Here is a 12,204-nt window from a genome sequence, read left to right on the forward strand (position 1 = left end):
AAATTAGCCACCCTACATGACACTTCAGACTCAGACGACACAGCACATTGGTGTAGATGGGTCACAACATCCCTGTCTAATGCAAAGATTTGTATCCTCAGACACTAGAGGTCAGCTGCCATAACATCATTGTCAAAATGGCTGGCACGCCTCTTACATCTAGCCACACGAGCACAAGATATAAAGAAACAACAATGACTGGATCTGGGGACAATTCTTACTTTCTGTGATACACCGTTGCCATCAAATGGACCTCTCTTTGAGAAATTGAGGTACAGAGCCCATGACCACAAATTGCTTGAATACTGTTCCCAAAGCCTTATACGCTACACTACATCCCAATAATATGAGGAACTTGAATATAACAGCCCCAATCAAGGAGGGATGCCGCGACGATGCTAAGCTAGAGATAACTGTGTAGGCTGGTCGTAATCCTGTTCATAGTATATCCTGACATCCGCTGTACTGAGAGTTAGACCATACACAACAAACTATTAACTGTATAAACTACCTTAATCGTTCTCTACGTCCACCTCCCATCAGGGCCAGACTGGAAACTCAAAGCAGCTAAGGCAGCTTTGTTCGACCAGCCCCCGGATGGCGGTGCAACTTTAAAGGACATCTGCTTTTATTACTGGGGCCGATATTGCAGCACCGCTGCAAAACCAGCCCTCAGTAACAAAATCTCCCCCCACTGCTGTAAAACCGGCCCCCACCCTTCCAACCTCCTGGGGAAAAGCCCGATGCCTGGTACGGCCAGTCCGGCTCTGCCTCCCATCGAGATTCAAGAGACTGCTAGAATGAATTTGTTGGCATATCAATATATCAGACAGATCACCACCAACTTTTAATGACTGAATAAAGATATCAATACTGGGGACTTGTGGTATTTGTTATCTATGATAAGTTATTCTAGCACACTATCTATATGGATCAATGTTTGGAATATTAACATTTAATAATGAAATTAATAAAAAAAAGAAGATCAAATCAATGCTAATGGATCCATTGAGGCATGCCAGACAGACAGATGCAAGTAATGGAGATCAATATAGATATTTTCGGGGACACTGGCTACGTCCGGCATTTAGGTATGAATCACTGAAAAGAACAAGGCTAGCTTTTACCTGGGGTCCAGCTCCTTAGCAACACGTTTAGCTTTGTTCCATTCTTCTCCTTCGATAAAGGCATCAATGGCTTCCTTGATGAGATCCAGGTTCAGGAAGAGTTCTGCAGCCTAAAGAAATGCAAGAAAGACCCAAGTTAACTTTTTGGAACACAAGTTCCTTGTTCATTTTTTTTCCATCTCGCCCTACAGGATCACTAAAGGAGCCTATTGTGGACAGAATCACTCTAGCCTTAACACTGCCACGAAGTCCCTATAAAATATGTGATCCCTAGCATCAACACATGTTTAGTCTTGATACTCCATTTTTAGGAGTGTTTTAAACTTTGTAAATTTCCGCATTGTGGCTTTTTCCACAAGATGGTCACTTAAATGTGCCTTAACATCAATAATAATGATCCTAGAAAGCAAGACTATGAAACTGACAAGTATGATGCTAAAATGGTTTTAAATATGTGTAGACCCAGCTTTCAAAGACCTGGAGCAGAAGCCGTATTTTAGGTAAGTGGAGCAACAAAACTATTGTGTCCATCTTTGAATGGGTTCAACTGCACGCAAAGTCAACAATGATCCTACCATGGAAAAAGCAACGTCCTCTGTGGTGCCAGCACAATGGCTGCCACCCACATTAAAAGCTCTTGGTTCATGCTCAGGGTTGCAGTATGTGCCCCAATTACTATGAAGCCATGACTTTGGGCTGATAATTCTACAACACACCACACTGCACAGCCCAAGAACCCAGCAATAAAATACAGAGATAAGTTGTGACAATTGCATTTGACTAAGGGTTTGTAGTTTTGTAGATTCTTGAAGGGATTCACATGCTTGGTGGGATGTCAGGAAGGATTTAGGGAACACTTCAGAAGAGCAGGCTACTAACATTTAATATCAGTGGTTGTAATGGATTTTCTTTTTATTCAGTATGGTGAATACGGAGTGAACTACTCTCAGCCACAGGGCTGGGTGCACTGCAGTGAGTTCCTTGTTAGTAGTATACCCTCAGAGGAGTGACTGTTCTGCAGGTCATGCATAATATCTTCACACCTGTGGTCTCAGTATCTATCAGAATAACCTGTTCTCATTCTCACTGACTCTTCGCTTTCTCTCTTATCACTTTTGAGACTGGTTGCTGTCTGTTACCACTGTTTTCCTGATGTTACAAAAATCCAGGAGTCATGCAAGGACTGTAATCAGGTCATCATCACAGACCATGGTCCTTTGTTTCTGTTGGTCACATTTATCTAATTACAGAAACCGAAACAAACGCTGAAACAAAATTTCAAGAAGAAGCTAGAGAGTGGGTTTTTAATCCAATCCACTTACATGCAGGCACTTTTATGTGTTTCATGTTTAATAAGATACCAGGGAACAAATCTTTCATTGCATTTTAGGGTCCAAAAGCCTGTAATGTGCACAATTGCCAACTTTGTAGCACCAGAATGCAAGGATGCAATGTATTAAAGGAATTTTCTGACTCAGAAAATCTTTTTATACATGTAAAATGTCTTTTGCGACTCATTACCAATTGTACATTGGAGAGGACATATAAGGGGTGCCCCTCTAATTGGGATTTTTAATGAAATGCATCAATGGTTTGTGAACGGGGTATGGCTTGCAAGGCCACCATGGTGCCCATGATCTGATTTCCCACCCAACACTCACAGATTTCCCCTGCCGCATACAAATTCATCTTTGTCAAATCGTCCAACAGCTGCAGGGGAGACACACCTGCAACTGTTGAGGCTCCTGAAATGTGCCAGGAGTGCCCATTTAGAGGAAGAAGTTGGAGATCCCTGCGGACCTGGACATTTCCTGACTGCTTCTTTGATCATCAGGAGCTGCGGGGACGACTTTAAGGAACCCCAGGGCAACAACGCTGGGGGACAGTGTATTTTCCCCCACCAACTCTGGACTAAACTCCCTGCTGCCCGCTCCAAGACCGGTGGGCACAAGGTTGGGATGGTCTGAGGACCTGCCAGGGTACACCGAGGGGGAGCCTCTGCAGTTAAATTCGACCTGCTGCAGTCACAAGGAAGATACCTCCCCCAGACCTCAGAATAGGTGATGCAGCACCCTCTCCATTGCTTCCCATGTTATTAATCACAGACTAACATACCCCTCTGGGGCCCGACTGACAAATAATGAGCAACATACCGGTGAGGGGACTTGAGAAAGTTTATTTCCCGGAACCTACTGGCCTTCAGGTAGACCATCATAGAGGCGACTCTCCTAGCCCCAAAGGGTGGCATGCAACACATCGCTTTTCCACCCAGAGCAACACAACTGACATTTCCTCTTTATTCTCATCAGTGGTACCTTTCTTCATGAAGTGGTCCCTAGGGCCTCAAGGCCTTCTTTTTAATGTGTGAAGCTGATCCAGTTTTATATCTTCCACAGTACTACCTTGTTCCCAAGCGAATAGCCCGCATCTTCCCAGGCGATCCCGATATTTGCGCCACATGCAACACCCCTGGGGCCGAACTGAAGCACATCTTGTGGGATAAACCACAGCATGGATCGTATTGGACAATAATCTTGACTCAGTTGGAATACATTATGGGGATTCCCAATATCTCCTCATGGGAGGTGGGTAGACTGGGAATATATGCCAGGCCGAGCAAGTGCAGCTCGATTCCTATATCTTCTCCTGATCTTAGCTAAGAAAATTATTACAATGCGCCAGATGTCAGCTCTTCCTCCGAGCCCGGACAACTGGCAGACGCCGCTCACCTGTTGGGCCAAGGCTGAGGCAATTGCCCTACACCCTAATGACATCAGGGGGTGTGTTGTCGCCTATTGGCTTCAGGGTGGGAAGAGCTGCTCTCCAAACTGATTGATCCCCACCAAGTTGATCCTTAGACATTGAGTCTACTGACTCATAAACAATGGCATTTACCGTGAGCACTTTTTCAGCTAGTGACCCACTCATTCGAACTTTGAGGGGGGGTGGGGCTCATACCCAACCTCAAAGAAAATGTGGTTCCACCAGCTCAAGGCCTCCATCCTCCATTCTCCTGCCCATTGTCACCCCCTTGCGATTCCCCAACCACATGTGGTTGGTTTGACACCACAAAGCCCACTACCTCTTTATGCGCTTGCACATATGCATATAGATTACACTGTTAGATGGAAAATGTACATCTTTGTTAATCGCTATGCTTGTATAATTGTGTAAAATAACAAATAAAATGTTTAAATAACTTACACAGAAGACAAACCTATATTTTAAGTAGCAAGCCTTGCTGATGTTCACATAGGAACTATACAGGTGATTCTGAAATGTGCCATAACACTGTCAATGCAGACCACTGCAGTATGAGGGTTACCTCTGAACTTGACTTACAGTATATTTTACGGCCATCCGTGCAAACAGACGTAGTACAGTACTTATATCTTTATTTAGTATTTGCACTTCAGGCAAACCAGTATGTGTTAAACCTTATACCTCTCACAACCCTTATTAAATGGCGGCACGCGGGTTCAGTCACAACTATCTCACTGACACAAAATAACAGGCATTCTATAAATCTTGAAAGGTCTCAGTATCTATCAGAATAACCTGTTCTCATTCTCACCGACTCTTCGCTTTCTCTCTTATCACTTTTGAGACTGGTTGTTGTTGTCTGTTACCACTGTTTTCCTGATGTTACAAAAATCCAGGAGTCATGCAAGGACTGTAATCAGGTCATCATCACAGACCATGGTCCTTTGTTTCTGTTGGTCACATTTATCTAATTACAGAAAACGAAACAAACGCTGAAACAACATTTCAAAGAGAAGCTAGAGAGTGGGTTATTAATCCAATCCACTTACATGCAGGCACTTTTATGTGTTTCATGCTCAATAAGATACCAGGGAACAAATCTTTCATGGCATTTTAGGGTAAAAAAGCCTGTAATGTGCACAATTGCCAGCTTTGTAGCACCAGAATGCAAGGATGCAATGTATTAAAGGAATTTTCTGACTCAGAAAATCTTTTTATACATGTAAAATGTCATTTGCGACTCATTACCAATTGTACATTGGAGAGGACATATAAGGGGTGCCCCTCTAATTGGTATTTTTAATGAAATGCACGAATGGTTTGTGAACGGGGTATGGCTTGCAAGGCCACCATGGTGCCCATGATCTGATTTCCCACCCAACACTCACAGATTTCCCCTGCTGCATACAAATTCATCTTTGTCAAATCGTCCAACAGCTGCAGGGGAGACACACCTGCAACTGTTGAGGCTCCTGAAATGTGCCAGGAGTGCCCATTTGGAGGAAGAAGTTGGAGATCCCTGCGGACCTGGACATTTCCTGACTGCCTCCCTGATCATCAGGAGCTGCGGGGACGGCTTTAAGGAACCCCAGGGCAACAACGCTGGGGGACAGTGTATTTTCCCCCACCACCTCTGGACTAAACTCCCTGCTGCCCGCTCCAAGACCGGTGGGCACAAGGTTGGGATGGTCTGAGGACCTGCCAGGGTACAACGAGGGGGAGCCTCTGCAGTTGAATTCGACCTGCTGCAGTCACAAGGAAGATCCCTCCCCCAGACCTCAGAATAGGTGATGCAGCACCCTCTCCATTGCTTCCCATGTTATTAATCACAGACTAACATACCCCTCTGGGGACCGACTGACAAATAATGAGCAACATACCGGTGAGGGGACTTGAGAAAGTTTATTTCCCGGAACCTACTGGCCTTCAGGTAGACCATCATAGAGGCGACTCTCCTAGCCCCAAAGGATGGCATGCAACACATCGCTTTTCCACCCAGAGCAACACAACTGACATTTCCTCTTTATTCTCATCAGTGGTACCTTTCTTCATGAAGTGGTCCCTAGGGCCTCAAGGCCTTCTTTTTAATGTGGGGTATACATTTAGACTTACAGAAGCGATCTTTCCTCACATCCCCCGCCACTCTTTATTCTTCGGGCCCAGTTATTCGCTGCCCCGTTCTTTTTACTTGTGGCAGAGGGCTGATTGGAGGTCCTGGGGTGATGACCAAACTGTCACTCAGCACATTTTGCCATCCCCCACCTACGTTTTACACTTTGCTGCTGGGAACACTTGCGACCTTGCTGCCATCCATCTCCGACAGCTTCCCTTCAAACCTCCCATTGCCTTGCCAGGACCTTCACCTCCACGAGGACTAAAACTCAGACTGCTCGTGCTGCATCTCCCCTTTTCCTAGACCGTTGCAGCACTTGCAAATGGGTCTGCATCACAACCATAGCCCGTCTCTAACAATGCATCCTTCTGAGTAGTTTCTTAATCACTTGGACATTAGGCCTCAGCACATTTAAATCTCCACCACAGCTTCTTCGTGTCACCACCACCATGGGGAGAATCTCATCAATTTGTTTCCACTCGTTTTGCACTTGAGTTGAAGGTCAACGCCATAGCGACAGAGGTCGGTTTCTTGTAGACAGCCAGGCCTAGTGCCTTCCTCGCTCACACATGTCCCTCCAGCCCTTAAGGGAGACATGGAAGGCAGAATTCAGCAGACCTCTCCATGACAATAAGTGGGATCAGGCCTTAGCTTACCCATGACAAGTGTCTCGCAAGTCCAGGCTGAAGCTGATCCAGTTTTATATCTTCCACAGGGACTACCTTGTCTCCCAAGCGAATAGCCCGCATCTTCCCAGGCGATCCCGTTATTTGCGCCACATGCAACACCCCTGGGGCCGAACTGAAGCACATCTTGTGGGATAAACCACAGCATGGATCGTATTGGACAATAATCTTGACTCAGTTGGAATACATTATGGGGATTCCCAATATCTCCTCATAGGAGGTGGGTGCACTGTGAATATATGCCAGGCCGAGCAAGTGCCGCTCGATTCCTATATCTTCTCCTGATCTTAGCTAAGAAAATGATTACAATGCGCCAGATGTCAGCTCTTCCTCCGAGCCCGGACCACTGGCAGACGCCGCTCACCTGTTGGGCCAAGGCTGAGGAAATTGCCCTACACCCTAAGGACATCAGGGGGTGTGTTGTCGCCTATTGGCTTCAGGGTGGGAAGAGCTGCTCTCCAAACTGATTGATCCCCACCAAGTTGATTCTTAGACATTGAGTCTACTGACTCATAAACAATGGCATTTACCGTGAGCACTTTTTCAGCTAGTGACCCACTCATTCGAACTTTGAGGGGGGGTGGGGCTCATACCCAACCTCAAAGAAAATGTGGTTCCACCAGCTCAAGGCCTCCATCCTCCATTCTCCTGCCCATTGTCACCCCCTTGCGATTCCCAAACCACATGTGGTTGGATTGACACCACAAAGCCCACTACCTCTTTATGCGCTTGCACATATGCATATAGATTACACTGTTAGATGGAAAATGTACATCTTTGTTAATCGCTATGCTTGTATAATTGTGTAAAATAACAAATAAAATGTTTAAATACCTTACACAGAAGACAAACCTATATTTTAAGTAGCAAGCCTTGCTGATGTTCACATAGGAACTATACAGGTGATTCTGAAATGTGCCATAACACTGTCAATGCAGACCACTGCAGTATGAGGGTTACCTCTGAACTTGACTTACAGTATATTTTACGGCCATCCGTGCAAACAGACGTAGTACAGTACTTATATCTTTATTTAGTATTTGTACTTCAGGCAAACCAGTATGTGTTAAACCTTATACCTCTCACAACCCTTAATAAATGGCGGCACGCGGGTTCAGTCACAACTATCTCACTGACACAAAGCAACAGGCATTCTATAAATCTTGAAAGGTTTGAGATCCTACTTCTCCATCAGCCACAATTGCTGATGTTTTCATTTCTAGGGATAGCGAGAGACTAAATGAGCTAATGTACAGAATACACAATGCTAAGGCTCCTCACTTGCAGGACAGGAGTATTTTTCCACACTATCACCTGAGCATCCTCCACAAAGCCCATTGCTGGCCCATCCACCTATCTGTTTCATCGAGTGCACATCCGTATACACTAGGGATGTAAAACTGAAATAGCTCAAATGCTAAGGGTGACCCTAAGTGTTTTATCTTTCAGTCTAAAATACATAAAACTGACAAGTACAACTTTGTGTCAAGTTTTTCTGTGTGAATTTGACAAGAGTCAGTTGAAGGTTATGTTTTCTGCTAGCAAGACCAAATTTCACCAGAGAGTGAGTTACGGTTAAAACAGTGGGTTTATGAACTATTACGCTCCCCTATTGTCGTTAATGGGCCCATGGTGAGGGATGTCACAAAACATCTCGAAACTCCAGCAGATGTCAAACAAAGCAACATTCTAGAATGCTTATTCTAACTGATTGTTGGTGATGCAGGGCTGGGTGGAGAAAACAATTCATTTCTCTTCACTGGATGTCTCCTTTAGGATACACAAGGTACCAACTACAGAAAACATATCCATGGGATTCAGCGTGCGTCAGTGTTTCCATAGAAGTGTTGTTTGACTTGCCTATATATTTGGTGCCGTTTGATGTATCTTCATGTAATTTTCCCCGAAAAAGTATCACAGTGAGTCTTGTGCATGGAAAGTTTCGGGGTGATCTGTCAAGCAGGGGCAGAGAAAAGGGGGGTGGAGGGAGCCAATAAAAGTGTGTTTCCCATGTTAATTCCCATAGACTCTTTAGACACGCCTGCAGCCCGAACCACTGAAAGTAACTATACCAAATTATGCCGACAGCTAGATTATTGTAAGCAGATTGTGCTTTTTAGGTCTCGCCTGGCGTTCGCAGCGCGCAAAGGCCTTTTGGAATCAATACCATTTCAGAAGGGGGCTTTAAGCCACGCCCTTATTTTTAATTGGCTCACGTCGTCGTTTATGCTAAACGACAGCGCGTGATTGGCAACCGGGGTTTTATGTTTCCGCCTTGTCCACTTTTAGGACGGCCCATTTCGACTGGCCGACGCCATGTTTGTTGTGTGACGTATGAGGGCTTATAACTGGCAATCTGTTAGCTTTCAGTTCGCGTTTTTTATAGCGTTGTGGTTAGTGTCCGTGCTTGGTGTTCACAGGCACATTTGATGCTTCTAAAACACCAGAAAATGTTTGTTTAATAGGTTAAAGCAACCAGTCTCTATGTTAGCCCGGAGCGCCGAGCTCTCCCTGCCCCGCACGCCGGCTCGGCTTAGCACGTGAATATTTGGCGCCTTGTTTTTATTGAGGGAAGAATGGAGATATGATTTCTCGGCTCCCCCTCACTTCCGCATTAGCACTGCTCTGCCGTGCAGTGTGCACATCAGTATTTGGGTGCTTATGCTATATGTAACAGTCGAACAGCTTTCAGAACGCCGCATTCCGCCACTTTTTTTACTTTAAAACTAAGCGCGGCGCTGCTTGAGACACCACGCTCGGTTTCTTTATATATATTTTTTTACTTTAACACTAAGCGCAGCGCCCGCTTCAAGGACACCGCGCTCAGAGTTAAAGTAAAAAAAAAAAAAAAAACGAGTGCCTTGTCCTTGATGCGGCGCCGCGATCAGTTTTAAACGTAAGCATTTGCAATGCAATTGAACCTATTGCATTGCAAATGCTTGTTAGTGCTGTGGTGTTCCTCTATTTAGTTAGCGCCTGCTATTGCATCTGTTTTCACACCCATTACATGTCTGTTGAATGGGAAAAGGACACAAACATCAGTCAACCCCGGGCTCATCTGAAATAGACACGGGTCAGCGCAAACTACCCTAATGTGTAATAGGTTCAGAAACTATTTGCGCTCAGCTTTCCACTTAACATTTTTGTAAAAAAAACAGAAAAGTGGTATGAAAAAAGGCTCCTGTGATCACTCTGAAAAGGGCAGGTCCCAGGTGCATTTTGGTAAAGAAAAAAAAGGGGGCGCAAGTCCTCATCTATTATACAGGGACCTGATTGTCTCTATTCCAATTTCACGATCTATGCTCCGTGTTCTCTATTAGGTCACGTAGTGGAGCGCTGTAAGTTCTCGTTATTTTTAAATATTTTCAGGCTGATTTTCCTGATAGATTTTTCATAGAAGTGACGGGGGTCCGTAATATTTCTCCCTCAATGCTCGTCACCTTTTGGCCTCAATAACAGCATTGAGGGAGAAATATTACGGACCCCCGTCACTTCTATGAAAAATCTATCAGAAAAATCAGCCTGAAAATATTTAAAAATAACGAGAACTTACAGCGCTCCACTACGTGACCTAATAGAGAACACGGAGCATAGATCGTGAAATTGGAATAGAGACAATCAGGTCCCTGTATAATAGATGAGGACTTGTAGCCTATGACCTGTCTTGATAAAGATGGCTTTATAAGAAATACCATCGAAACGCGTCAACGCATCTGAATAACACAATCCGAGGGAGAACTGTCTCTCTCGGTCTTTTAGACACAGACCAAAATAACATTACATACTTTGGGAGGAAGGTCGAAAGCTATTAACTATCGCCGCTCCATCTCCACGCAAGGAGGTGAAGTGTTGATAGGTTCGGGTGGAGAACCATCCCCTGTTGCTGCGAAAGAAGATCCTCCAGAAGGGGCAGCCTGATCGGAGGTTCAATGCTCATTCAAAGAAGCGGTGGATACCAGACTCTCCGACCCCAGCCCAGAGCCGCAAATATTACTTCGCCCGTGTCGCTCTTGATCTTCTTGAAAACTCTGGGCAGAAGTGGTATGGGTGGAAATGCGCAGAGGCAGCCTAAGCACCACTCGCGATGAAAAGCGTTGGTATAGTCGCCTTGGAAATTCCAGCGTGCAAAACTGATGACATTGTGCGTTCTCATTGGAGGTGAACAGGTCTAATCAAGGTTCTCCCCACTGCTAAAAATGACCTTGCGCCACAACCGACTGGAGACGCTATTCATGATCCGCTAGGCATCGACTGCTGAGTTTGTCTGCCCTGACTTTCAGAGAACCTGTCAGGTGTTGGACCACCAGGGTTATACCCTGCTGTTCCAGCCATGTTCAGAGACGCTGGGCCTACTGACAAAGGGTCCATGACCCCAATCCGCCCTGCTTGTTGCAGTACCACATGGCGGTGGTGTTGTCCTTAAACACCTGCACTAACTTCCCATTGGCAGAGGAAATAAATGCTTTTCAATGCTAGCCTTATCGCCCACAGGTCCAACAAATTGATGTGGAGCCCTGAATCCGCCAGAGACCAGTGTCCCTTGATCTCTACCTCTCCCAGATGGCTACCACATCCCAGAAGTGACACATCTGTCACTACTGTGAGATCTGACTGGGGAAGGAAAAGGGGTTTGCCTCTCATCCAATTGCGGTTCTTCAACCAATAATGCAGGTCATTTGCAATTTTCTCCAAAATCTGGACAACATCAGAGAGATTCCCCAGATGCTGCACCCACTGGAACTCCAGGTCCCACTGCGGAGCCCGCATAGGCCAGCTGTCATGATTTACCAACAGGATGCAGGAAGCTATGAGTCCCAGAAGCCTCAGAGTCATTCTCCTCAAAATACAGATAGAAGCTGAAACATGAGATTCGTAACCTGAAAACCCTGGACTATCTGCTCAGGAGGATAAGCCTGAAAGTCCACTGTGTCAAGAACAGCCCTATGAAATAGAGCATCTCAGAAGGAGTCAAGTGTGACTGCGGCACATTTATAGTGAACCCCAGCGAATGCAGGAGGTCCATTGTAGTCGGGAGGTGAGAGACAACAGCCTGGGGTGAAGACGCCCTCAGCAGCCAGTCCTCGAGAAAGGGGAAGACTGGCACCCCTAAACTGCACAGATGAGCTGCAACCAACGCCATCACCTGGGTGAACACCCGAGGGGGGCTAGTAAGGCCAAATGGTAGCATGGTAAATTGAAAGTGCTAATGACTTACCACGAACTGCAGCAACTGCCTGTGGGAAGGCAGGATAGGGATGTGAAAATATGCATCCTGCAAGTCCAACACTACCTGCCGGTTTACTTTGTCTAGCGTGCTGGTGGGACCCGTAGAATCATTTCCTGACGCGTACGCGCTGAGACAAGGCTATAGGATTGTATCCACCGTGTACTTACCTATGAGGAGAAAAAAATAGATACTTCCACCGTTTATGACATATTTTGAATTCATCTTTGAGGTTTTCGACCCATTTATTCAGCTAAGACTTTTAGACCTTTTACCCACTAAACGCCCACA

The 12,204-nt window shown here is 45.5% G+C and overlaps 1 protein-coding gene across 2 annotated transcripts in view; it reads right to left on the minus strand.

The window, feature by feature from the left end:
• The window catches only part of IFT172 (intraflagellar transport 172), a 1,173,227-nt gene that overhangs the window by 220,848 nt on the left and 940,175 nt on the right, over positions 1-12,204 (minus strand). For both annotated transcript variants that reach the window (XM_085613308.1, XM_085613307.1), the window contains one exon: positions 1,128-1,237. In XM_085613308.1, coding sequence (XP_085469434.1) covers positions 1,128-1,237 — 110 coding nt within the window. The remainder of the gene's footprint in view (positions 1-1,127; positions 1,238-12,204) is intronic.

The sequence above is a fragment of the Triturus cristatus genome, chromosome 6 (genome assembly GCF_964204655.1).
Source record: "Triturus cristatus chromosome 6, aTriCri1.1, whole genome shotgun sequence".
NCBI lineage: Eukaryota > Metazoa > Chordata > Amphibia > Caudata > Salamandridae > Triturus > Triturus cristatus.